Consider the following 26,946-nt stretch of genomic DNA (forward strand, 5'->3'; position numbering starts at 1 on the left):
TCCATCATCCATGCGTTCATCAGCCTATCCACCCATCTTTTCTTCCTTCCATCCATCCCTTATCCACCCATCTACCCGTCCCTCCATTCTCCATCCATCCATTATCCTACTTTCCTTCCTTCCTTCCCTCTTTCCAAGCACAAACATTCATCCATCCACTCATCAACTATCCATTCATTCATCCATCTACTCACTTACCTACCCACCCCTCCATCCACTCATTTATCTTTCCGTCCCTTGACCCGTTTGCTTATCCACTCATCCTTTACTTTTCATATCCATCCATCTACCCATCCACACATTCATCCTCCCACGTCTGTCCATCCATCCATCCATCCATCCATCCATCCATTCATTTATGTATTCACCTACGTACTCACCCACCTATCCATTCACCCATCTGTCTTCTTGTTCATTCTCACTCTTGCTTGTCCACACATTCACTACTTTTTATATCCATCCACCCACCCACCTACCCCCTCATCCATCTATCCATGCATGCATGCATCCATCCATCCTTCTATCCAGAGGGGATAATGAGATTGAAGAGTTCTATCAGGAGGGAACTTTTGGATGGATGGATGAATGGGTGGATGGGAGGATGGACTATCCAATGAAGGGAATGAGGATGAATCCAGGGTGACATTGACCCAAGAGAGTCTGGGTGCAGCCTCCAAGAGAGGTCCTGGCCCGAACCCTCCAAACATCCAGCAGCTCTTCTTTAAGATATTCTTAAAGAAGCAAGACTCACTCCTCCAGAGCCCCAGAGAGCCCAAGGCAAGGTGTGGGTGTCCCCCTGAGTCCACTGCTTGGGTTTCGCTTCCAAGCATGACTTCCTCACTTCCTGACAGACATTGACGAATGCCAGGAGTTGCCTGGGCTGTGCCAGGGGGGCGACTGTGTCAACACCTTCGGCAGCTTCCAGTGTGAGTGCCCACCTGGCTACCACCTCAATGAGGACACCCGCATCTGTGAGGGTGAGCTTGGGCCAATCCTTCCCTCCCTGCCTTCCTGCCCAGCCTCACCCCACCTTCAGATATGGGGGCCTGAAATGCTCTCCAGAGTCTGCTCACCTGCCTGCTGCCTGGGACCCACTGAAAGGGTTGGGAAGCTTCCCTGGAATGCCCGGATCTATCCTCTTCTCTGCTGCCTCCTCCTCCCCGTTGCCTGACCTCCAGCCTCCTTCCCACCCAGAGTGGATGGGTGAATAAGCAAATGGGTCAATGGACGGAAAAATAAATGAGTGGCTGGAGGGGTGGGTAGGTAAGTGAGTAGATGGATGAATGATTGGATAGTAGATGAGTTGGTGGATGAAGCTTGGAAGTAGGAAAAAAAGGAAGGAAAGTAGGATAATGAATGCATGGGGAATGGATGGATGGGTAGATGGTGGATAAGGGATGGATGGATGGAAGGAAGGATGGGTGGATAGACTGATGCATGTACAAGTGCTTCACCTCTTGGGTTGAATCTTAAGTATTTCATCTTTTGGATGCTATTACAAGCGGAATCATTTTGTTAATTTCCTTTTCAGTTGCTCGTTGGTACCATATAGAAATACAACTGAAATTTCTAGGTCGGTGTGTTGATCTTGTGTTCTGCAGTTATGCTGACCTCATTTATTAGCTCTAATAGTTTTCATTTGGTGGGTTCCTTAGGATACCCCATAGCAGATTCCCTGTTTCTGACTAGATTCCAGAGTTCTGCAAAAATTGACTTTTGTCAATTTTCGCCCAGCTCAGTAGTTGGTTTTGTGAAGGAACAGAGCTCTGGCGTTCCCTGCTCTGCCATTTTTGGAGACGTCACTCCTAGCATGCTAATATTCTACCACCTGTTTTTACAGCCCATCGCTAAGAATGCTTTTTTACATTTTTTTAAATTATTGAGAAAAAAAAGAAGAAGATTTTGTGCCACATGCAAATTGCATGACATTGACATTTCAGTGGCCCTGAATCAAGTGTTTTTGGAGCACAGCATGCGAATTTGTTTACCCATTGTCTGTGGCCGGCTGCCTTTACACTGCAAGACAGGCAGAGTGAATAGCTTGTTGGAGACCATGGTTTGGCTTGCAAAACTGAAAAAGTCATTATTATTTGCCATTTACAGGAAAAGCTTGCTGCCTCCAGACTAGAGAACTGATTAGATTGAGAATCAACGTTTTTTTCCTCAAGAGTATTGTATTCATGGGGCCCTTGCTCCCCATTGCATCACATTAGGAAGCCCATGGTTGCCCCACTCTTGGTGATAATATAATTAATTCATGGGCTCAAGTCATATTTTTCTTAGTAGAAGTGGGATCATAGTAAACTTTTCCCCCACCTAGCACCATGTTGGGTATTTCCATGTCACTAAAATGTCTGTGCGTTTTAAGTTAATCTTGAAATTAAACTCAAGCACATAGTGAAGTGGCTCTGCCAGACCTGGGGTAGGGAGTTATCCAGACAGTTACTGGATGCTGCTCCCCGCTCCCCTGCAGATATCGACGAGTGCTCTGTACACTCGGGCATCTGTGGCCCTGGTACCTGCTACAACACTCTGGGCAACTATACTTGTGTCTGCCCCGCGGAGTACCTGCAAGTTAACGGCGGCAACAACTGCATGGGTATGAAGTGTGCTGACGGGGGAGACCGGCAGTCATGGAAAAAGCACTTGGGAGTGGGAGGGACTTCGGGGAGTCTCCAAGCCTTAGAAGGGTGTGGAGAGGCATGTTTATGGGAGGAGAGAGGGAGAGCAAGTGTGTATCTGAGATGCTGGTATGCAGCAGTGAACGGGGCTGCAGGGCTTAGGGGCTCCGAACTGCCATGAATGGTTGTCCAGGTTGTGCACTGCCCAAGAAAGGCTAACGTGCATTGGGGCCCTCATAGGTGTTGGGGGAGCAAAATCAAGCCAGTAATTTTCAAATGGGTTGGTGAATAAGTTCCGATCTGTCTGACTCTCCCCCTCTGGCTTGGGCATCTCTTATCTACCTTCTCCCCAACCCAACCGCAGACATGAGAAAGAGCATCTGCTTCCGGCACTATAACGGCACATGTCGGAATGAGCTGGCCTTTAACGTGACCCGGAAGATGTGCTGCTGTTCCTACAACATTGGCCAGGCCTGGAATAGACCCTGTGAGGCCTGCCCAACTCCCACCAGCCGTGAGTGCCACTCCCCTGCCTTCATTCCTGCTTGGTCCTTTTTTTTTCCTTTTCATTTTTTTTAATTGGGGGGATATTAATTAGGTTTTTTTGTTTGTTTGTTTGTTTATTTAATGGAGGGACTGGGGATTGAACCCAGGACCTCATGCATGCTAAGCAGGTGCTCTACCACTGAGCTGGACCCTCCCCTGCTAGCTTGGCCCTTTTCAGTGCAGTGTTTAAGGAGACAAGCCATACTTAGGGCTCCCAGATGGGTCTCCGTTGTCTTGGTGAGAGCTGAAGAGTTGAAGCTCCCTCCCAATCAGTGCGTGGAAAAATCAACTCTTTTAAGAGGGACAAGGCATCCGAGGCACCCTTTCATTTCACAGCCTTGAGGAATTCAGGATGGATCAATGAGGCTCTCATTTTTAGGAAAGGTCCTTGAAGACTCACAGACTATTTGGTGGCAGGGAGGTGGTCAGCGAGTGCCTGGCGCCAGGGAGCGCAGCACACTGGTCAGAAGCACCAGGGGCCCCATGAGCTGGGGGAGGGGCAGGCCCGGGGAGGCTCACGGGGGGATTGCAGAAACGTCAGTCAGGATGAAAAAGAGCGTTCCAGCCAGGGAACAGCATGTGCAAAGTCCTGGAGTAGGACTGAGCAGGAGGAGGTTTTGGCAGTTGGGAAGAGGCCTATTAGAATAAGCAGCAGCCCAGATACCAGGAAAAACTGCAGAGAAACAGCAGGGATTTACTGGATAGCGCAGGGAACTATATTCTATGTCTTGTAATAAACTATAATGCTAAGGAGTATATAACCAAGTCATTTTGCTGTACACCTGAAACTATAAATAATAAATCAACTAGACTTCAATTAAAAAAAAAAAGAAAGAGCTGCAGGAATGAGGCAATGACTAGAGGGGGTAACTGGGCGATTACAAGTGTATTAGTGCTATGCACTGAATGTTGTGTCCTCCCCAAATTCCTATGTTGAAGCCCCAGTCCTCACAGTGATGGGGCTTGGAGGTAGAGCCCTTGGGGGTTAATTAGGTCACGAGGGTGGAGCCCTCTGAATGGGATTAGTGCCTTAGAAGAAGAGACACACCAGAGATGCTCTCTCTTCACTATGTGAAGACACAGAGAGGAGACAGACATCTGTAAACCAGCAAGAGTTCTCACCAGACACCAGATCTGCTGGTGCCTTGACCTTGGACTTCCCAGCCTGCAGAACTGAGGGAAAGAAATGTTTGTTACTTAAGCCAGCCAGTCTATGGTATTTCCTTATAGCAGTCTGAGCTATAAGACGATTAGTTACCTAGGGTTGTGGCAACAAGTTACTCCAAACTTGGTGGCTAAAAAAACCCCCAAAACTGTGTTTTCTCACAGTTGTGGAAGCTAGAAGTCAGGAATCAAGGTGGGGGCAGGTCCACACTCCAGAGGCTGTAGAATTCTTCCTTGCCTTGACCAGCTTCTGGTGTTCCAGGCATTCTTTGGTGTTACTTGGCTTGTACCTCCATCACCCCCATCTCTGCCTTCGTCTCATGTGGCTTCTCCCTGCATCCGCGCACGTCTCTCCTTTTTCTTATAAGGACGCCAGTCATTGCATTTAGGGTCTACTGTGATCCAGGATGACCTCATCTTAACTTGATTATATCTGCAAAGACCCTATTTCCAAAAAAGGTCACGTCCAGAGGGTCTGAGTTTCCATAAAGTTTGAGGGGTGGGGGTCATTGTTCAACCCAGTGCAGTGCAATGGGGAAGGGTCATTATTGGGCATCTCTGAGGGCCAAGCCCTGTTCTGGGTTCTAGGAAACAAGAATAAGGTAGACCTAAGCCATGAAGTCTGGGAGGAAGCTGCAGACAGCCAAGTCTGGTCATGAGATTGTCAAGACAGATCCAGTGTCACCCACAAATCATGTACTGGAACTTAAGTACCTGCGTGAATCTTGTGCACCTGAGTTTGAGGGGCAGGTAGAATATGATGAGGCAGAATTCCACTAGACTGAGATTGGTCTGTTCTCATCACGATGTAGGCAGAAGAGTGAGTGAGCAGCAGGGCAGGGACCTGGGAAAAGGTGGCACTGCCCAAACGTCTGACCATTTGTGTCAGATGAGTCCAGGGACACCCACCCACTTGGGGATTGACATCGGGCAAGCAGCATCTTGGTGTCATCAGTCAGATATAATTAGAAAGTGAATTGCCATGGGGTGCCAAAGAATGGCATCATCAGCTGTCCAGGGCCAGAGTGGTGGGCTGCCCTGAGTCCTCAAGGTTGAAGTGGACTATGCCAGGGAACAGCAAAGGGAACAGCATGTGCAAAGTTTTGATGGCATGGCAAGGCGGGACATATCCAGACATGTAATGAAATCAGTGTAACAGGAGGGCAGGGGTTACTGTTGGAGGAAAGGTGGGGCTGAGGGTGAAGATCTTGAGGTCCAAACTGAAGACTATGCATTGTGTGGTGAGGACAGTGGAGCGTGGCTGGCGACACTCACCCAGGGAAGAGGGGAGGAGATGAGGGAGGTCTTGGCCACGTGTTAGAAGATCCCACTGCAGAGGCGAATGGCGCCTGTAACCCACCAACTGGTCAGAGTGGAGGGAGGGAGAGGGACTAGTTATCAGAGGCCAGGTGAGCACTGGGTGACAGGGATGGACGAGGTGATAAGAAAGAAGAGGAGGTGCCCTCCAGGTGAGGCTGCAGCCCCAGCACCCCCTCCCCTGTTCTCTTTTGCCCAGTGGATTACCAGATCCTGTGTGGAAACCAGATTCCTGGCTTTGTCATTGACATCCACTCAGGGAAGCCTGTTGGTGAGTGACCCCTGCCTTCCTGCCTGTAGCCCCAGGGCCCTCTGTCCCCAGAGCCTTGACCCCTCTCTTCCCCTCCCCAACAGCTCTTTCTCTTCCACCCTCCTCTACCTCTCGCCCTCACTCTTCCAACTCCCCAGGCCAGGAGTTCTGCCCCATGAACACTTTCCCTTTAAAAAATGCAATGGGAGTATTTTTATGAAATTGTTACTCGTTTAAAAAAACTCTGATAAAAAACACATAACATAAAATTTACCATTTTAACCAGTCTTAAGTGTCCAGTTCAGTGACATTAAGTACATTAGTATTTAAAAAAAAATTTTGGGTGGGGAGAGGTAATTAGGTTTATTTATTTCTTAATGGAGGTACTGGGGATTGAACCCAGGACCTCTACCACTGAGCTCTACCCTCCCTACCACATTCATACCGTTGTGCAACCATCCCCACCATCCACCTCCATGACTTTTCATCTTCCCCAGCTGAAACTCTGTCCCCATTCAGCACTAGCTCCCTGCCTGCCTCCCAGCCCTGATGAACCCTCGCCCTACTTCCTGTCTCTAGGGATCTGGCTGTTCTAGGGACCTCAGAGAAGCAGAATCATACGGTATTTGTCCTTTCGTGTCTACTTTATTTCATTCAGCACAGTGTCCTCAAGGTTTACTCATGTTGCAGGGTGGGTCGGAACACTCCCTTTTTAAGTTAAATGAGTTTTTTTTTTAAACAATTTAATATGTGAATACCAAATTTCAACTGTGTGGTGTTTAATTGATGAATCCCATTTTCAAGTGTTTTTATCCCACAGATGCATTCTTATTTTCAGCAGTTGGAACAGAGCAGATAAGATCTGCTTCCTCAGGGAGGAGGGTCTAGCTCAGTGGTACAGCACATGCTTAGCATGCACGAGGTCCTGGGTTCAATCCCCAGTGCCTCCATTAACAAAAACAAACAAGCAAACCTAACTACCTAGCCCCCAAAAATAAAAAAGCCAAAAAAAAATGAAAAAAAAAAGAGAAAGAGAGAAAATTTTTTCTTAAAAAAACCCTTGAAATTAAAAAAAAAATCTGCTTCTCCTCCAGTCACCCCCTGAAATCTAAGTCCCCTTCTCACTCTCCCAAGGTTCCAATGCTTTATACCTGGAATAGTTCTTTCTAGTTCTTCCTTCATGCATTTTAACACACAGAGGTCACTCATTGAAAGTATATGACATTGTTGTCTAGGGAGCTTGACCTAAGACTCCATGATGCCCTGCGACCTACTTTTTTCCCCCAGCAAAGGGCCGAGAAGAACTGGCCATGCTGCATGTGCAGCCCTGCCTCCCTCTTTGCCCTGCTTTGTAGGTGCCACGTGTGGACACATCCCGGGTCATAAACCAGTCCCCCATGGAGGGGCACATAGGCTTTTTTATAGACACAACAGTTTTATTGACATAAAATTCACACACCATGTACTTCACCCATCTAACACTTACAGTCCCGTGGGTTGGCGTATGTTCACAGACTTGTGCCCCACCACTTCAGTTTAGGTTTAGAACATTTTCATCGAATAGAAAGGAACCGTGAACAGTCACTCCCCATTCTGTCTCCCCCCACCCCCGGCTAAACCCCAGCCACCACTGTTCTGCTTTCCAACTCTTCGGATTTGCCTGTTCTGGACATTTCACGTAAGTGGAATCATCCAGTGTTTGTCCTTCGGAGACTGGCTTCTCTCACTGAGCATCATGTTTTCAAGCTCCATCCACGTGGTAGCGTGTGTTAGTGCTTCACACTTTTTTCAGGCTGAATCATATCCCCTTGATTGGATGGGCCACATTTTGCCTTCTTTTCCTCCTCTGATGTTTCCAGTTTCTTGCTAACTGTCAGCACAGCTCCTCCTATGCAACTTCCCAGGCACACGTGGGGCTGCTTCATTTCCGGAGACCCCATGAAGCAGGCTTGCTGGGTCGGAGCAAATGTGCACTTTGTTGATAGAAAGATGCTTTCTCCCCCTGCCTCCCCTCCCAAGTTCCCCATCTCTTTCCAGTGTAAGCAGATATCCTTTGGCCACAGCAGGGTTTTTCGAGCGTGTACTGGTTTGTAGCCACATCTTGCAGACTGCGTGGTCCCTTAGGTCAGGGTCCCCAGACGTTGCCAGGGACGGGGCTGCCTCTGATGGCTGACACCCTCCCCAGACATCGATGAGTGCGGGGAGATCCCTGCCATCTGTGCCAACGGTGTCTGCATCAACCAGATTGGGAGCTTCCGCTGCGAGTGCCCCACGGGCTTCCGCTACGACCGCGTGCTGCTGGTCTGCAAAGGTGCCCTCCCCCTGCATCCCCAGCCCCGGGCGGGATGCTCGTCCCCCTGCCACCCTTTGCTCTCTGGGCAAGTCATTTAAACTCCACGAACCTCAGTTTCCCCCTCTGTATGGGCTGATTCCTTTCCGAGAGCCTCCATCCCACATAACCCCCGTGACTCTGGTTCGGGTTGCTTCCGGAGAGACCGCCTGCTCAAGCGGAGGAGGGCGGGTGTGGGGGAGGAGGGCAGGGGTCAGGGGGGAGGAGGCTGGACTTGGGGGTTGATTCTGGCAGGGAAGATTCTCCTTCACCCCCACCCTGCTGGCTGTACTCCCCAGACATGGACGAGTGTGCCAGCGGGGAGAACCCCTGCCAGCAGAACGCCGACTGCGTCAACATCCCCGGCAGCTACCGCTGCACGTGCGCCCAGGGGTATAAGCTGTCGCCGGGCGGGGCTTGCGTGGGTAAGAGGGGCCCCAGTAGGGAGGGGAGGCAATGGGATGTGGGACAGAGCCAGACTGCCTACCCCTGTGACTTCTGGGCAGGGCACAGCTCCCTCCCAGCTTTTCTCCTTGGCTGTACGACGGGGTGGGGGTGCCAAGAGCACCTGTTAATAGGGGCCTTGTGAGGGCTGAGCGTGGTGTTGGCAGCAGCTAGAATGGGGGGCTTCCAGGCGGGGTCCAGCAGGCAAGGGCTCAGGACATACTAGGGGGTGGGAGTCCGGGGACATCACACTGCCTGCCTTCCCCCCCAGGACGGAATGAGTGTCAGGAGATCCCAAACATCTGTAGCCACGGCGACTGTGTGGACACGGTGAGCAGCTACATGTGCCTGTGTCACCGTGGCTTCCGGGCCTCAGCAGACCAGACCCTGTGCATGGGTGAGAGCCCCCTCCTGCTCCCTCCTTGAGGCCCAGGCTGCCACGGGCTAGGCGCCACAGGTCTACACCTCCCAGGGGTGGGATTGGTGCTTCCTGGCTCATAGACTCGCGGGTGTGAGTCCTGGCACCTAAGACCTTAGGTAAAGGACCTACTCGCCTCCCTGCACCTCAGTTCTCCCATCTGTAAAACAGAAGCAATAAAAGGTACCACAGATACTTTCCAGCTATCACTTCCCATCCACCTGGACAGGGCTAGGTGCAGGGGAGGTGGGCTGGGTTCAGCAGGCCCTCACTCCCCAAGCTGCCCGATGCCTTGAGTGAGCTGGGAGGGGACCAGGGGCTTTGCTCCAGCAGACATCGACGAGTGTGACCGGCAGCCATGTGGAAACGGGACCTGCAAGAACATCGTTGGCTCCTACAGCTGCCTCTGTTTCCCCGGCTTCATGGTGACACACAACGGAGATTGCGTGGGTGAGCTGCCCAGGCTGGTGGGTCAGCCTCAGTATACCCCGACTGAAAAGTGGGTTCTTGGCTAGAGGGCACCCCTCTGAAATAAAGGATCTCGCCCTAGGAATGCCTTCAAAAAAACAACCTCAGGGGAGTCAAAACGAGTTAACCACAAAGTTCTCCAAACCCCTTCAGTCGTCGAGTGCCAGGGGTCCCTTGCTAGAGCTTACACTCAGGTTGATAAGAGGCAGGTGGACAATACAGAGAGGAAGGTGAAGCACGAAGGCAAGACCTGGGTGGCATGATGCTGGTAGTTTTAGTGCAGTGGTTAAAAGAAAGCATGGATTCCAAGGTGAGATGGCATGAATTCCAATCCCAGCTCTGCCACCTGCCAGCTGTGTGACCCTTGGCAAGTCATTTGCCTCTCTGTGCTCCAGTTTCCTCTTCTGTTAAAAGGATATTAATAATAGTACCTACCTATCTTAATATCAGACCAAATTGACTTCTGAACAAGGAATATTACCAAAGATATGAAGAATCAGTATATATTGATTAAGGAGTCAGTTCTCTGAGAAGACACAACAATCATAAATGCATACGCAGCTAACAATAGAGCTTCAAAACGCACAGTAAAAATGGACAGAAGTGACAAAGAAATAGACAAACCCACAATTACAGTGAGAGACTTCAACACTCCTCCCTCAGTAAAAGAGGGGACAAATAGAAGATCAGTAAGAATATAGAAGCCCTGAACAACACTGTGAACCACCTAGACCTGAGTGATATTTATGGAACATTCCAGAACACACATTCTACTCAACTGCACATGGACATTTATCAGAAGAGATCATATTCTGGGCCAAAAAAGAACAAGCAACAAATTTTTAAAAATTGAGGTCACACAAAGTAGGTCATCAGAATGTAAGGAAATTAAACTAGAAGTCAGTCACGGAAAGATATCCAGAAAGTCCCCAAGTATTTGGAAATTAAACAATATTCCTTAAGGGTCCGTAGGTAAAAGAAAATGTTACTAGGGAAATTAGAAAATATTTTGAAAATGAAAATACAACATAACAAAATTTGTGGGGGCGCAGCTAAGTTAGTACCTCTAGGCAAATTTATGTAGCATTATAATGCTCACGTTAGAAAATATTGGTGTCTGCTTCATAGGATAGTTGGAGGGTTAATACACAGCTGGCATATGAGTGCTTAATAAGTTGAAGTCACTGCCGTCAACTCAGCTTTGCTGTGAACTGAAGTGGAAGAGAGGCCCAGAGCCCTGGGCTCTGTGGGTGACCCTGCCGGCCCGTCTCCCCTCTGCAGACGTGGATGAATGCACCACCATGGTGGGGCAGGTGTGCCGATTCGGCCAGTGCCTCAACACAGCTGGCTCCTTCCACTGCCTCTGCCAGGATGGCTTTGAACTCACACGTGATGGGAAGAACTGTGCAGGTGAGTCTCCCCGCGGTCCTGGGAGCCATCTCGCCAGCCCCTGTTCCGGGCTCAGCTGCGGTTGTTACTTCTGAGTGAGCCTGGTTCCATTTCATAACCGTGCGTTTATCTTAAGGTATAAACAGAAAGAAAACCAGCACAGCACACCCATGTTTTCACAGAGCTTCTGGTTTAAGATGAAGCTGCCTTGAAAAATCGAAGTTTTATGAACTATGGGATAGTAGAAGTGCTGAATGGATGCCACAGAAACCGTAAAAGGGTTCTGCACGTGGCTCGAGATTAGGAACCTTGCTCCTTCTTCCCCTGGCACCACCTGGCTCCTCCTATACCCCTCGCGGGGACCCAGAATATTCTTGTTCTTGTTCAGATGACCCTGCTTTCCTGAGTCTCAGCTCTCTTCCTCTTGATCCAGGAGGGCTTATCTGGGGGCCCTTGGCCATCACACAGTGACCGTAAGGGCTGGTCCCAGTCCACCAGCTGGTGCTGGGACCCCTCCTCCTCCTTCTCTCCACAGACACCAACGAGTGTCTCAGCCTCGCAGGAACCTGTCTGCCAGGCACTTGCCAGAACCTTGAGGGCTCCTTCCGCTGCATCTGCCCCCCCGGCTTCCAGGTGCAGAGTGATCACTGTGTCGGTGAGTGTCTGGCCTTGCCTCCCAGCTCTGGGGCCAGGAAGGCACCTCTTGGCCTCTGTTTCTCCATCTGTAAAATGGGAATGCCGGCTGGGTGGTGGTGAGTGAAGAGGTCACTTAGCCCAGCACCCAAGGCAGCTCCGTTTACTATTATTTATTGTTTTCAGTTCTCTCTCGGCTCGGGGCTCCCTCTCTGGGGCCCACAGCATTCCTCGCGAACCCTATAAAATGAGCGTGGGTGTGGGGTGTCCCTGCCCCTCACATTACCCAAACATGGAACTCCTCACTCAATGAGTGGTGGTCTAGGACCAGTCTGGCCTGAGCTCCTCTCGTCCATCCATCCATATGGAGTAGCCTTGTACTGTGTGGGCTAACCGGAGCCAGCCCGGCCTGGCCGCCTCTGCTTTATTCTATCTGAGCTAGCCTAGCACTATGTGAGCGAACTCCATCCAGTGTAATTTCTCCAGTCTTGGTTAGCTCTGCACAAACTGAGTCTCTAAAGATGAAGTTTTCCTGACCATGACCCCCACCCCGCACCGCACTCCCCACCTAGTGCTCTGGCTTATCCCAAACCTGGGGTTGAGGGGGTCCCCACCCTGTGTCAATCTCTGGGCCCTCCTGGGCTGGGTCCCCACTCCATCTGTCCCTCCTGGGAGCCAGGACCACCTCACTCTGGTGGAGGATCTGCTCACACCCCACATATCTTGTGTCCCTGCCACCCCAGACATCGACGAGTGCTCGGAGGAGCCCAACCTCTGCCTCTTTGGCACCTGTACCAACAGCCCCGGGAGCTTCCAGTGCTTCTGCCCGCCTGGCTTTGTCCTGTCCGACAACAGGCGCCGTTGCTTTGGTGAGTCCGGGTCCAGCGAGCACAGGGGGTTGGGGAGGAGGTGGGGGGTGGGGTGGGGAAGAACTGGGTCACCCAGAAGGGGGGCTGCGGCCTCTTGTTTGGGTCTCCAGGAACCCCACCGGGCAGAGACGCCCCTCCGCGCCAGTGGGGTTGTCCTAGTCCAAGGGGCCTCTGACCCTCTGGTCCGGGTCAGCCTGGTCCCCTGGGCTTGGGGTGTCCTGCATGGGCCCCCCTGCCCTACCTGGGCTGGCTTTGTCAGGTCTGGGCCAGCCTTTTCTCTCCCAGGTTAGGCCAACGAGGCGGAGGGCAGGGCACTTCAACCAATATTTGCTGTTCTAGGGGCCCAGCCTGAGGACTTTTCAGGCCAGTGGGAGTCCAAGGCTGAGGACGGGGGGTCAGGGACGAGGATTTGGGGTCTGAAGTCAGGGGTCCTTTGGCTGTCTGGAATGAGTCACCTTGCCTCTGCAGGAAGGGGCTTCTGATCCAAGAATGACGTAACTGGGTTTGGCCATTCTCCCGGGTGTGGGGAGAACATGGGGTGTTGCTGGAAGGGATTCCCAGATGTTCAGCAAAAGCCCCCGGGCTGACCCTCACTGGCCCAGTGTGGGTCACCTCTCCATCCCTGAACCAATCACCACAGAGTGATTCTGGAGTGCTCTGATTGGCCACTGGTAGGGTCAGGACCGCCCATGCGCCAGGATTGGGGTGGTTGGGGCACTGGCTAGGCGGGTGTGCGCTGCTGATGGCCCTTCTAACATTTCTCTGGGGCATCACCCCACAGACACGCGGCAGAGTTTCTGCTTCACCCTTTTTGAGGCTGGAAAATGCTCTGTGCCCAAAGCTTTCAACACCACCAAGACTCGGTGCTGTTGCAGCTGGAGGCCTGGTGAGGGCTGGAATGACCCCTGTGAGCTGTGTCCTCAGGAGGGCAGTGGTGAGAGCCCGCCCCCGTCCAGTCTCTCCTGACCCGGCCTGCCTGCCCCCATCTGCACTCCTCTGTTCTTCCTCCAGCCTTCCCTACACACAGGGGCATCCTGGGGGCCGCTCCTGGTCCCAGCACCTCACCTGCCTTCCCCTCTTGCTGTCCAGCTGCCTTTCAGGAGCTGTGCCCCTTTGGCCACGGGGCGGTCCCAGGTCCAGATGACTCTCGGGAAGGTGAGCCCCTTGCCCATGAGCTGAGAGCCCTCTGGGCCACCACATCGTCCTCCTTTCCCGCCCAGCCCTGCCTGGGCTCTATCCTGGGTTCCCAAGTCTGATACTCCCTCCTGGACCCACGGGTGGCCCTCGACTCCGTGCCTCTGAGCGTGGCCAGGGCGTGACAGACACACCGCATCTGCAACCCGTGACTCCCTCAGACGTGAATGAGTGTGCAGAGAACCCTGGCGTCTGCACTAATGGCCTCTGTGTCAACACCGATGGCTCTTTCCGCTGCGAGTGTCCCTTCGGTTACAGCCTGGACTCCACGGGGGTCAGCTGCGTGGGTGAGTGGCCAGTCCGCCCCAGCCTGCTTCCCAGGAAAGGATGGAGTTGGGGAGGGCAGACACGGCCCATGGCAGCATCCCGCCCCCCAGCCACCGTCCTGCTCCCCCACCCACTCGGCCTTCTCTTCTTATTCACTCACCAGTTCTCTCTTTTGCTCATTCATTCACTCACTTGGTCACTCAGTCACTCATTCACTTATTCATTTAGTCACTCACATATTCGTTTACGCATTCATTCACTTGCCTACTCATTTATTTACTCATTCACTCACTCATTCATTCTTGGACACATACCACATGCCTGCCCTGTGTCCAGCCTAGAAGTGACCCAGATTTGGCCCTGTCCAGTCTGTGGCCGTCAGCGGGAGGCAGACAGGATGGTATCAAGGATGGGGGCTCTCTGCGGGCTCTGACCTCCCCCCCCAACCCCAGACACAGACGAGTGCTCCGGCGGGCGCCCCTGTGGGGAGGGCACCTGCACCAATGTCATCGGAGGCTTCGAGTGTGCCTGTGCTGACGGCTTTGAGCCTGGTCCCACGATGACCTGCGAGGGTACGATCCCGCCTGCCCAGACCTGGGCGGTGTGACAGGGGTGAGGGGGGCCGGCCTGAGAGAGGGAGCGGGGGTCCCGCAGGCAGACCCCACCCAGCTGGCACCTCCTCTGGCCTCCCCAGACATCGACGAGTGCTCCCTGAACCCCCTGCTCTGCGCCTTCCGCTGCCACAACACTGAGGGCTCCTACGTGTGCACCTGCCCAGCCGGCTACACCCTGCGAGAGGATGGGGCCATGTGCCGAGGTAGGACCCACACAGGCAGGTGGGCGATGGACAGGGCCCTGGGGCTCCCCACGCCTCAGTCCCAAGAGAAAATGAAATAAGACCTGAGCCTCTAAGGGTGGGAATGAGCAAACAGAGACGGCAGAGTTGAGGCAAGCGAGGGTGCAGTGGGTGCTGTTCTGTGAATGGTGGCTGGACAGACCCTGAGCGGGCTAGCACAGTGGGGACAGCGGTTGTGCTCCCCGGGGGACAGGTGGTAACATCTGGACACGTTTATTTGTCACAGTTGGGTGGTGGTGGGGAGCAGTGCTGCAGGCGTCAAGCGGCCAGGGGTGCTGCGCAGTCTCCCGCAGTGCACAGAACGGCCTCCCACTACCAAGAATTTTCTGGTCCCAAATGTCTGCCATGTCAAGTCCCTGACCTGGGACTTGGTCCCTTAAGGGCTATTTCAGGGGCAGTTTCCAGGGACCATGGTGAGGGCCAGACAGATTCACAGACCCTGATGTGGGCAAGGGATGCAGGTGGGTAGGGGAGGAATGGGCATCTGGCAGAGGGACCTCACTCTGGCCCCACCGAGGCCACGGAGGGTTGGATCCAGGGCCTCCCAGCTTGGAGCTGGGCCATGGTGTGTCATCTGTCCATGGTGGTCCACAGATGTGGACGAGTGTGCAGACGGCCATCAGGACTGCCGCGCCCGGGGCATGCTGTGTAAGAACCTCATCGGCACCTTTACGTGCATCTGCCCGCCGGGCCTGCGGCCCCAGCCAGGCTCCGGGGAGGGCTGCACAGGTACAGGAGGGCTTCAGGGATGCAGGGACCCACCCCGCCAGTAAACGGGAGAGTTCAAAGCTACTGGAGGTGGAGGCTGGCTCGAGGGAATCTGGCCTCCCCGCCGGCCAACCTCATCCCTCCCACCACAGATGACGACGAGTGCCGGGTCCAGCCCGGCCTCTGTGCCAACGGCCGCTGCGTCAACACCGCGGGCAGCTTCCGGTGCGACTGTGACGAGGGCTTCCAGCCCAGCCCCAGCCTCACGGAGTGCCACGGTGAGTGTGGCCAGGCACAGGCGCGGGGCACACAGCTACCCACCATGTGGTGGCACCACCACCTGGCCCTCCCGCCACCCAGGAGCTCCCTGAGGTGGTTACCGGGCTGATCCAGACACATGTGTCCACTGCACGCCCCCACTCCTCCCCTTGTCCCTTCAGTCCCTGGACAAAGAGACCATCTCCTTGCTGCCCTGTCCACATCGTACCCAGGAACTGGCCCTGCCTGGGTCCACCACCTCCTGGGGGCTAAACCTGGCAGGCGACCCACTAGTACCCTCTGTTTTGGTGACAGGTCTGTCCCTGTCCCCACAGTCCTGCTGCTCCTCTCCCTCTACACTCCCCTCCGAGCACAGTCTCCACCCCTAGCATCAGGCCAGGCATGTGTATTCAGCTGCATCCTGGACCCTCTGTCCCCGACACCCGCAGCTGCAGCTCGCCCCAAGATGAGCTCCGAATCTTTGCCACACGAGCCCTGTCTCAACAGCACCCTGCCTCCCACCCAGACCCCCAGGCCAGCCTCCCGGAGTGACCAGTGGCCTCTCTCCCCGCACTTCACACCCAGTCCCCAACCTGTCCTCCTCACTTCCCTGGACGTCCCCCCCCCCCGCTCTGTCCCCACTGTTCTCTCTGTAGCCAGAGGGGTGCTGCCCTTGGCCCTCAAGAAGCCACCCCGGTCTGCAGCCTTGGGGTGCCTCTCCCATCGTTGGGGCTGCAGTTTCTGCCACAATCCAGCCCTAGTCCCGAGAGGGCGTTTCACAGTGCTAGGGGACCACAGCTTGGAAGATGTCACCCTGTGCACAGCGCAGGTGTCAGAGATGCTGGGAGCCTGTCTGTAGACTCAGCACCGCCAGATGCCGCGGGGAAGAGGGACCCGGTTGGCCCCTTCCTCCTGCCCACCATCCGCACCCGTTCTCTCCAGACATCCGCCAGGGACCCTGCTTCTCCGAGGTGCTGCAGGCTGTGTGCCAAGTTCCGTCCAGCGGCGTTGAGGTGGTCAGCAGGGCCGAGTGCTGCTGCGGGGGCGGCCGCACCTGGGGCCCCCGCTGCGAGCTCTGTCCCCTGCCCGGCACTTCCGCCCACAGGAAGCTGTGTCCCCACGGCTCAGGCTACACCGCCGATGGCCGAGGTGAGTGGGTGGGGTCTGTTCACAGTTGCGTGTCTGGGCTCCTCCCCCGGTTATAGCGTGTGAGCCCACACGTGTGCGTGTCTGCTGGCAGGTGTGAGCCAGAGCCCATTCCTTGCTCCGCACCTGTGCAAGTGAGTGGATGCGTGTGAGCTGGTGTGCGTATGTTCTCTGTTCTTGGTGCACACGGGTTCATTAACCAGCACGCGAGAGGGTGTGAGCTGTTGTGCATCCCCTGTGTGTGCAGGCTGGTTGACCAGCATGCATCTGTGCTACTGAGTGTGTGAGCTGGTGTGCTGTATGTGGGCTCTTCAGCGTGTGAGTGTGTGCACATGAACGTGTGTGCTGGTGAGGGTGGGGGCTGGGTGAGGAGTCCACGCCAGAAGGTGGGTGAGAAGAAGTGGGCTGGCCCAAGTGGTCAGGATTCTGATAAGCCTCTCCCAGGGTGGGGACGTGAGTGAGCAAGTGTGAGTGCATCTGTGCGTGCGGGTGTCTCATCCAGGGGAGCCTGTGTGCCCGTGTCCCTGTGATTCCGTAGGAGCGTCTGAGCGTGTGACTGGTGTGCAGTGCTTGTGTGCCATGTCTGTATACGGGGGTGCCCCGCAGAGGTGCTGCTGGTGAGGCCGAGGGGGTCAGTGTGTCCCCACTGCCGACATTCTCGTGTCCAGTAGAAGCAGCTTCGTTAGGATGCGCTGCTGGCTGAGGTCCAACCCACAGCCCCAGTGTGGGGTCCATGGTCCCCCAGCTCTGGGATGCAGGGAGGGGAAATTGAAGCTGGCCTTGCCTCCTGGGAGAGGGCTGGTGGGCTGCGGAGGCGGGCAGCCCCAGCCAAGCCCTGCCGTCCTCAGACGTGGACGAGTGCCGCGTGCTTGCCCACCTGTGCCCCTACGGCGAGTGCATCAACAGCCTCGGCTCCTTCCGCTGCCACTGCCGGGCCGGGTACGCGCCTGACGCCGCTGCCACAGCCTGCCTGGGTGAGCACCCCGCCCCGGCCCCGGCGCCCGCCTGGGCGCTCCCTGCAGCACCCCACCCGCACTGCTGGGAGAAAACCAAGACCAGAAGCTGTGTATCCCCAGTCTGTCCCTCCATCCCGACCCCGTTTGGGCCACTTGCCTCCTAAGATTTTCAGTTACGTTGTGGAGACAGGTGTCTGTCTAAGTTGGGCCTGCAAACTCCGGCCCAAGGGCTGAGTCCGGCCCGCCACTTGTTTTTGTTAATGAAGTTTTATTGGCGCACAGCCAGGACCGTTTGTTTCCTTACTCTGTGGTGCTTCCCTGCTACAGCAACAGAGTTGCTGTGGACACCATGTGGTCCGCAAAGCCAGTTATGTTTCCTCTCTGGCTTTTCCCAGAAGAAGTGCCAGTTCCTGGGGTGGTCTACAGAGCCTTGCTGGCTAGGGTCTGGGAAGGAGGCCTGGGTGGAGACCCCAGCCCTGGAGCCCCAGGAATGTCTGTCTGAGCCCCCTGCGTGCTGCATCCCCTCTAGATGTGGACGAGTGCAGCCTGGCCCCCACGCCATGTCCCTTCCTCTGCAAAAACACTGAGGGCAGCTTCCTGTGCGCCTGCCCCCGTGGCTACCTGCTGGCAGAGAATGGCAGGACCTGCAGAGGTGACCCCACCCACCCACGCCCTGTGGGGCTCTGTCCCTGTCCCCCCAGCCATATCTCCCCTGCTCCCGCTGCATGGGGTCGGGTGCCTTCTCCAGGGTCATCCCCTGGGCAGCCTGCAGCCTCAGCTGGGCCCTGCCCTGAGCCCCCGGGGACGTCTGTGCTGCAGACCTGGATGAATGCGCCTCCGGGCAGCACAACTGCCAGTTCTTCTGCGTCAACACCATCGGTGCCTTCTCCTGCCGCTGTCCCCCCGGCTTCACCCAGCGCCGCCAGGCCTGCTTCGGTGAGTCCCCTTGCCCCTCGCAGCTGGGGCATGGCCCCAGCCTTCACGTGTTTGTTCAAGTAGCAAGTACCCAGTGTGTGCCAGAAGTTGGTTCAGAAGTCACACCTATCACTTCTTAGTATCTTATGATCTTATGAGGAGAACCAGACCTCCCCGAGGGTGAAGCCCAGCCACAGAGGGCTTCGTTCAAGCTCCCACTAATCCACTCAGCCAACATCTACCGAACGCCTACTATATACCAGGGAGTGCTTTACCAGAGGTCAGCTGACTGCAGCCCCCAGATCAAGCAGGGCCCCCGTTGCTTTTGTCAATCAAGTTTTGTTGGTTCACAGCCACACCATTCATTGTGGCTGCTTTGGCACTACAATGGCAGAACCAAGTAGTTGCAACAGAGTAAAAAAAGATGTTTCCTATCTGGCTCTTTGGAGAAGCAGTTTGTCTCACCCTGTTCTAGGCCGTGAGGGCACAGCAACTGAACACAAGGGGCCAACCTGCTGCCCATGTGACCCAGCTCCTCTGCCAGGGAATCAGCCTAGAAACAAACCTGACAACAGATTCTCAATCCCAGCAACTTTTCCCCGCCGTCACAGGCACCAGCTCAGAATCCTTCTCAGCTGAGACCAGTGATGTGTCAGAAGGTGATGTGAGGCATGAGAGAAGGGAAAAACAAAGCAGACTAAGGCCATCAGGAGGGCTGCAATTTTATTTTTAATTGAGATACAATTGGCCTATAAAGTTTTATGAATTTTAGATGCACAACTTAATGATTCGATATCTGTGTACATCACGAAGTCATCACCACAGCAAGTCTTGTTCACATCTGTCATCACATGGTTACAAAATGTTTTATCTTGTGATGAGAAATTTTAAGATCTACTCTCTTAGTGACTTCCAAACATACCACACAGTATTGTTGACCATAGTCGGCATACTGTACATCGCATCCCAGGACTTATTTATTTTATACCTGGAAGTTTGTACCTTTTGACCCCCTTCACCTCTTTCACACCCCCCCCCCCCACCAAACCCTTCTCTGACAACCACCAACCAATCTGTCCTCTGTATCCATGAGTCTGGCTATTTTGTTTTGTTTTTAGATTCCACTTGTAAGTGAGATCACACGGCATTTGTCTTTCTCTGTTTCACTTGTTTCATCTTAGCAAAATACCTGCAAGGTGCAACCATGTTGTCCCGAAAGGCAGGATTTCCTTTTTCTTTACAGCTGAATAACATTCCGTTGTTTATACGTAACACATTGTCTGGATCTATTCATCCATCCAGATCTTGGCTGTTCTGAATAACACTGCAGTGAACGTAGTGGGGGCAGATATCTTTTTGAGTTAGTGTTTTCATTTTCTGCGGATAAATACCAAGTTGATTGGTATTTAATTTATTGGAATTGCTAGGAGGGCTGCAGTTTTAAAACAGGAATAATGAGAAGTCTCATTGAAAAGGGACATTTGAGCAAAGATTTGAAGGCAGCGAACGAGTCGTGTGCCTAGCTGGGGGAGGAGCATGCGTTCCCAGCTTTGAAATACCATTTGTTTCTCCTTTTCTGCACAGTGAAGTCATTTTCCCTCCCTCCTAAGGTGAGCACACTTAACATGGCATTTGTGTTTGTGCAGCTGTAGGCTCAGAAGCCCCATGGCCCAATGCCTCTTGTACCCAAGAGAGACTCCAGGTTCCCACAGGGATGTGCCTGGTGTCAAAAATTCCCATACTCAATGAAGCCCAGGCTACAGTTCCCACTGAAACATGCGGTTCGTTCTTCACACCCCCAGTCCCAATGCAGTTCACCACCACAGGCCATGAGCACCATAGCAATGTTTTCTGGTACCCAGGCTGCCTCAGCTTGGGCTGCCATGACAAAATATCATAGTCTGGGTGGCTTGAAAAACAGACATTTATTGCTCACAATCTGGAGGCTGGAAGTCCAAGATCAAGGTAGCAGCATGGTCAGGTCCTGGTGAGGACTCTCTTCCTGTCTTGCAGATGGCCACCTTCCTACTGTGCCTTCACATGGTGAGGGAGAGCAAGAGTAAGCTCTCTGGTGTCTCTTCTTATAAGGTCACTAATCCCATCAAAGGGGCCCCAATCTCATGACCTCATCTAACCCCAATCACCTGCCAAAGGTCCCACCTCCTAATAGCATCCCACTGGGCGTAGAGCTTCAACATGGGAATTTGGCAGAGGGGGACACACACATTCAGTCCATATCCCTGCCTAATATCCCACAATTGTCAGGTTTCCACAAGGAGAGAGTGCACTGGTTACCCAAGGTCAGTTCCCCACAGAGAAGGAAAGGGGGTTTGCTCATCTTTTACATTAAGCACTATCCCAGTGCTTCATGTGATTAGGTGAATTCTCACAAAACACAGTGAGGCACATATTCTCATCTCTACAGTACAGCTGAGGAAACTGAGGCACAGAGAGGGGAAGTCAGTTGCCCTATGTCACACAGCATTGGGAAGTGGCGGAGATGACATTCAAACAAAGCCCTCTATGTGCATGATCTCATATGTTCATGGTAGTTCTGTGAGGTGGGAATCTATTAAGGATCTCATTTCACAGAGAGAAACTGAGGTCCAGAGAGGTTAAGTGACTTGCCTGAAACTATGCAGTTGAGCAGGTGGTAGGCCTGGCGTCACAGTGCCCCAACACAAATCCCCTACCCACCAGGTGGCCCTGCCTATTCTCTGTCCTCTGCAGATAATGACGAGTGCTCGGCCCAGCCTGACCCATGTGGCACCCGTGGACGCTGCCACAACACCCCAGGCAGCTTCAGCTGTGAGTGTTCTCAAGGCTTCGCCCTGGACAGCTCAGGCCGTGACTGCAAAGGTAGAGCGGGGCTTTGGGGGAGAGCTAGGCCTGGGGGGTAGTCCTGAGGGCCTCAGGGCAAACCTTCTCTCCCTCTCTCTCACAGACGTAGATGAGTGTGATGGGCCCCATCGCTGCCAGCACGGCTGTCAGAACGAGCTGGGGGGCTACCGCTGCAGCTGCCCCCAGGGCTTCACCCCGCACTCCCAGTGGGGCCAGTGTGTGGGTGAGTGGGGGCTGGGAGGAAGCCCAGGACTCCTTGTCAGAATCTGTCCAAAGCAGGTGATGCTGTGATAAGCACAATTCCCTCAAGGTCTGATGGGCTAGTCTGGAAGGTAGTGAGTTCCCTACTGCTGAGGAGGATGGGGCATTGGGGGTCTACAGAGCCAGCGTGGCAAAGTGCTGGCCATTTCCTAGAGAGCAGTAGACTGGAGGGCTCAGCTGAGGATTCTGAGAGGGTATGTACCTGCGATCACTGGGGAAAGGTGTTGGGATCAATTAGTGATGTCTGCCATGGGTGTGGCAATGAGGAGTGAAGGCATACAAGCTACATCTCTGTCATAGCTGTTGCAGGGGCCCTCAGTTTAGGGGACTAGCCTTCCACCTTCCCCAGTTCACACCTCTCCTTGCTGCTCCAGGGCCTCCTAATGTCAGCCTCGTCCTCACCACTTCTCTTTTTTTCCTCCCCTACAGTCTGGCCTTTACTCTCTACCCTTATAAGGACCTGCTCTCCCACGACCTCTCCATCACCTCTCCTCAGCCTTTGCCTTTCACCTCATCTGCTCTGGGTACCACCTCCTGCTCCTCCTGGACTCTCTCTCCTCCCACGGCCTCTGTTACTCGGCTTTCCCCACCTTCCCACTGCCTCCGGCACTGCCTTCTCCCCAGCTGCTCTGCCTGCCCCTCCTGGTGGGTTCAGCTAACTTCTCCATTTCCCCCCACCTCCCTGGGGACCTCACTGACCATCTCAGTATGTCTCCTGTTCTGCATCCTTATTCATTTCTTCGGCGGTGATTTGCCCAGGACCTTGTACCAGGCCCTGTGGATACAGAAATGAGCCAAGGTCGGACTCTGTCCCTGCCATCCAGTTGTCCAGTCTCGTGGCAGGGATACACATTAATTAGGAGAGTGGTTCTCAACTGGGGACCGTTTTGAAGTGTCTTTGAGACATTTATGGTTGTCACAACCAGGCACCAGGTGCTACTGGCATCTAGTGAGTGGACACCCGGGATACTGCTCAGCATCCTATGGGCACAGGGCGGCCCCCTATGCCTGAGAATGATATGACCCCAAATGACAACAGTGCCGCGGGGGAGGAACCTTATTCCAGACTGTCCCACAATTTAGGATTCCTGGGAACTTTTGAGAAATGCTTTGAAGAACCACAGGGTTGGGGATGGGCATGAAGGAGTGTATAAGGAGGTGGCAGACCTCATCGGAGGGCCCCCACGGAGCTTGAAGGAGGTTTTGACTTTGACCCTAGGCTCTGAAGGAGGAGCCAGAGTTGCCTCGTGGGGATGGGAGCGTTGCGGGTGGAAGGCTGCCCCCCCACCCCCATGCCTTTTCTCTCTCCCCTTCCACCCTCCACAGACCAGAACGAATGTGTCCTGTCGCCAGCAGCTTGCGGCAGTGCCTCCTGCCACAACACGCTGGGCGGCTTCCGCTGTGTCTGCCCCTCGGGCTTCAACTTCGACCAGGCCCTTGGGGGCTGCAAGGACGTGGACGAGTGTGTGGCGCACGGCAGCCCTTGTAGCTACAGTTGCGCCAACACCCCCGGTGGCTTCCTGTGCGGCTGCCCCCGAGGCTACTTCCGGGCCGGGCAAGGGTGAGGGGCTTGAGCGAGGTGGACACAGACTGCCAAACCCTGGCAGTGTGCACACACGCGTGTGCATGCACCAGCCCATGCACGCACACGTGTACATACAGGTGCACGGAGAAATGGGCGCAGGGGCCCTCTGGCACCTGTACGTGTGCACGCACAAGCTCACACCCACCGTGCTGTCATTGTCCTGTGTGCCTTCCCAGGCACAATGCTCGGTACCCACTGCCCTGTAACGCACGCAAGTGCGTGCACGGCTCACACCAATGCCAGCATGCCCGGGCACCCTCATGCATTCATATATGCCAGCGCACACCTGTGTGCAAGCGCATGCCAGCATCCAGGGTGCACACAGGCTCACCATGCACACACCCTGAGGTACATTTGGGTGTGTGCATGTTTTCACCTACACCCAGGGAAGCCAAGGGATGCACACATCCCTTGCATATACACATGTAGGTGCATGAAAAGCCACATGGGCACATTTGTACACTCACATTTGCCCCACCTCCGGCAGTGTGGCTCAAAATGGAGTGTGGGGGTGGACGGATGGCTGGGGAGGTTCCACCAGCCTGCCCCCTGAAGACTTGCCCACCCCCTATCCTGGCCCAGGCACTGTGTCTCTGGCCTGGGCTTCAGCCCAGGACCCCAGGACACACCAGATGAGAAGCTGCTCTCACCCGAAGCCTGCTATGAATGCAAGATCAACAGCCAGCCCCCTCGTGACCGGCCACGGCGCAGCACCCACAGGGACCATCAGGTGCCACAAGGGATGCACTGGACATGGGGAGCAGTTAGTGGCAGGGGCAGGTGGGGAATGGGTGGAGGGTGGGGGCACCGGACTCCATGTCACAGCATGTCCCCTATGTCATGCCAGCCCACGTCTTCTCCTTGGGGCCTCTCTAGGGGACACAGGCCCCCAAGCACCCCACCTTACTCCTGGTGACAAGTCAAGCACTTCCCACACAGACTCTGGGTGTGATGCCCCCATGGAGCTCCCAACCCTACCTGCATCCTGGAACTTGTCATCCGTCACCTCCTGGCTGGCACAGCCGTTGGTTTTTGTAAGAGTGAGTGAAGTGGAATGGAGGGCTCCTAAGATGAACACAAGCAGATCTAGGCAGAGGGCTGGGTCCTGTGGCTTTGCCTGCAATAGCCACTGAGTGCCAGCAGGGGTCAGTAAGAGCATGTTTCAGAGCAACATTCCCTCTGAAGGGCTGAAACCTCCAGAATTGAGGAGCTGGGAAACAAGAATAGCTCTCACTTTCATGAAACAGCAGAACACCCTCTTCAGCATGTAAATTAGGCAGGACAAACAGCTCTGCCCAGAGCAAAGGAGAAGAAAACACAGATAGCATCCTGTGGGATTGAATCCATCACCCAGCCTGAGTCAGCCTGCCATTGAGGCTTGCTGGCTTATTCAGGGCCCTGTCCAGCTGCCAGAACCAGGAATGCACTCAGAGGAGCTCAGATAAAGAGGGGTTTGTCATCTGGGCTCTCTCATGCAGGAAGTGCCTCCGGGAACTGGAGAGCTACTAGGCAGCTCCTCTATCCGGCCCTGCCGGGTCTGTGTTCCCCTGACTGTATTCTGGGCTGGCTCCTGCTGCAAGGCCCTTGGTCATAACTCAAGCCACCCTAGACCACCTTTGAGTGATCTTAGGGCTCTGGAGCCCGATGCCATCTGACCAACTCCCAGTCTGGGGTCTTGAGGGGAAATCCTTCCTTCCCTCTGCCCAGGCTGGCAGGGATCTAAGTCCCTTCGAGTTGAAACAAGAGGTCTAGAAAAAGTGGCCACCTACCTGCCGCGCTTTCGTTCCTCCTGAGAGCCGGCGCCTGTTCCATCCTCTGTTTATAGTCCGAGCTGACTGTTGGCCTTGTGCGTGGAGGGCTGGACAGGGGTCAGGACAGAGAATGCTCCATGTTTTCCTCCACTTTAGAGTTGGCTAAAATCTCCTCTTGGCTCCCCACCCACCTCATTCTGATTCTCTTGGCCTCTGACCATCATCCACCTGGTCTTTTTCCCCAGGTGAGCCTGGCCAGCCTTGACTCAGAGGCTCCACTGACCTTGGGCCTGGACCTCTCGCGCCTGGGCCCAGCAGGGCACATCCTGGAGCTGAGGCCGGCACTGGAGAGTCTGGGGGGCCGAGTCCGCTATGTCATCGCCCGTGGCAACGAGCAAGGTTTCTTCCGCATGTATCACCTCCGAGGCCTCAGCTCCCTGCAGCTGGGGCGTCGGAGGCCGGGGCCTGGAACCTACCAGCTGGAGGTGGTGAGCGTGGCCGAACCCTGGGGCACCCGGCCGGAGGGGCAGCCCGGGGACCAGGCCTTGCGTCTGAAGGTGCAGGTGCAGCTGCTGTAGTCCGGAGGTGCCCACACCTTGCCAGCTGGCCCCAGGTCCCTCTTGCCGCCCACTCTCCAGACTCATCATCTGGGCATCGCCCAGCTCCTGCCTCCTTCCATGGGGTTTTGGGAAAATTCTGATGTCACTCTGTTTGCTACTCACCCCTGGGAGATCCTAGGTCACCCCGGGGCCCCCACGCCCTTGTCCTCTCCAGAGGTGGGAGATCCTGGAGCTGAGAGGGTTCGATCCTTGGTGGCAGTGGCTAACCAGGCGGGACCCAGAAACTCAGGAAGAGTGAAATGCTATGCTGTGACCTCAAGCAAGCTTAGCTTCTATCCGCGGGACCCCAACACTCAGCCTTTGCTGGAGACATCCATGTCACCCCTCCATTTCCAACAACCAGGGTCAAGGAGGGCCCCATGTTTCACTGTATCTGGTCAATCTCAGGCTTAAACTTCTGCACTGCACAGGGGCCTCACCCCCAGAGGGTCGGCGGGACATGGGAACGGGTGGCTGGGGTGGGCATAGGGCTTGTCCCTCCCAGCAGAGGGGCCCGCGGGGCCCCAGCCAGAGGTGATGACGTGCAGCTGTGTTTGTCCCCACGGGAAGCTGGGCCAGGGTTCTGAGGATGCTTTTATATCAGAAGCAGAAACGACAATAAAGTTATTTTGGGTTAAGTCTGCCCCCTGGGCAATTTCTGGCAGTAAGCAGACGATGCCCTTGGCAGGGCCAGGCAAGGTTCATGCAGAGGGAAGCAGGAGGCCTGAGGAGGGCAGAAGCTTTGGGAAGGATGGGCTTCCACTCAGATTCTGAGGAGAAAGTGTGCAGGTGAGAGACAGGTCAAGACCATCCTGCACCTGGGGGTGGGGAACACCATCCCAGGTATGCAGGTGGGTTCTGCCAACTTCAGACCTGTGAGCTGGGCACAAAACCAGGCTGCAGGTGGCAACCACCGGGGCCCTCGTGGGTTTACCAATGCTGATGAGAATGGCTTGCGTTCCTGACAACATACTACGGACCAGGCACCGTCCTAAGGATTTTTCAGTTAGCGACCCATTTGGTTGTCACTACAGCCCCATGAAAGAGGTGCTGTTATTCTCATCCCCATTTTATGGATAGGAAAACTGAGGCTCAGAGAGGTTCAGCAACGTGGCCAAGGTGACTCCAGGTTCCAGGGAGCAGAGCCATGTTCAAAGTTGG

The 26,946-nt window shown here is 54.6% G+C and overlaps 1 protein-coding gene and 1 long non-coding RNA gene across 4 annotated transcripts in view; one reads left to right on the forward strand and one right to left on the reverse strand.

Annotated features, from left to right (window-relative positions):
* Window positions 1-26,423, forward strand: part of FBN3 (fibrillin 3) — a 54,517-nt gene extending 28,094 nt beyond the window's left edge. The window contains exons 39-65 of one of the 2 annotated variants that reach the window (XM_074350879.1): window positions 852-977; window positions 2,474-2,599; window positions 2,986-3,135; window positions 5,848-5,919; window positions 8,084-8,209; window positions 8,527-8,652; window positions 8,943-9,068; window positions 9,423-9,539; window positions 10,839-10,967; window positions 11,482-11,601; window positions 12,323-12,448; window positions 13,230-13,382; window positions 13,538-13,603; window positions 13,804-13,929; window positions 14,362-14,481; window positions 14,604-14,726; window positions 15,360-15,494; window positions 15,626-15,751; window positions 16,674-16,880; window positions 17,726-17,851; window positions 18,363-18,485; window positions 18,653-18,769; window positions 21,479-21,607; window positions 21,693-21,812; window positions 23,177-23,411; window positions 24,018-24,165; window positions 25,432-26,423. In XM_074350879.1, the coding sequence (XP_074206980.1) occupies window positions 852-977; window positions 2,474-2,599; window positions 2,986-3,135; window positions 5,848-5,919; window positions 8,084-8,209; window positions 8,527-8,652; window positions 8,943-9,068; window positions 9,423-9,539; window positions 10,839-10,967; window positions 11,482-11,601; window positions 12,323-12,448; window positions 13,230-13,382; window positions 13,538-13,603; window positions 13,804-13,929; window positions 14,362-14,481; window positions 14,604-14,726; window positions 15,360-15,494; window positions 15,626-15,751; window positions 16,674-16,880; window positions 17,726-17,851; window positions 18,363-18,485; window positions 18,653-18,769; window positions 21,479-21,607; window positions 21,693-21,812; window positions 23,177-23,411; window positions 24,018-24,165; window positions 25,432-25,764 (3,731 nt within the window). In that variant the 3' untranslated portion in view covers window positions 25,765-26,423. The remainder of the gene's footprint in view (window positions 1-851; window positions 978-2,473; window positions 2,600-2,985; window positions 3,136-5,847; window positions 5,920-8,083; window positions 8,210-8,526; window positions 8,653-8,942; window positions 9,069-9,422; window positions 9,540-10,838; window positions 10,968-11,481; window positions 11,602-12,322; window positions 12,449-13,229; window positions 13,383-13,537; window positions 13,604-13,803; window positions 13,930-14,361; window positions 14,482-14,603; window positions 14,727-15,359; window positions 15,495-15,625; window positions 15,752-16,673; window positions 16,881-17,725; window positions 17,852-18,362; window positions 18,486-18,652; window positions 18,770-21,478; window positions 21,608-21,692; window positions 21,813-23,176; window positions 23,412-24,017; window positions 24,166-25,431) is intronic. The other variant, XM_074350880.1, reaches the window with a different exon arrangement.
* Window positions 19,815-25,425, reverse strand: LOC141574676 (uncharacterized). Of its 2 annotated transcripts, none has more exons than XR_012501658.1 (4): window positions 25,205-25,425; window positions 24,414-24,500; window positions 22,550-22,625; window positions 19,815-20,782 (listed from the first exon to the last, which is right to left on the reverse strand). It is a non-coding gene; the product is annotated as an uncharacterized LOC141574676 (long non-coding RNA). The 2 variants fall into 2 exon arrangements; XR_012501657.1 differs by having other exon boundaries at window positions 24,414-24,645.
* Window positions 26,424-26,946: the final 523 nt, after the last annotated feature.

This window comes from Camelus bactrianus, chromosome 22, assembly GCF_048773025.1.
Source record: "Camelus bactrianus isolate YW-2024 breed Bactrian camel chromosome 22, ASM4877302v1, whole genome shotgun sequence".
NCBI lineage: Eukaryota > Metazoa > Chordata > Mammalia > Artiodactyla > Camelidae > Camelus > Camelus bactrianus.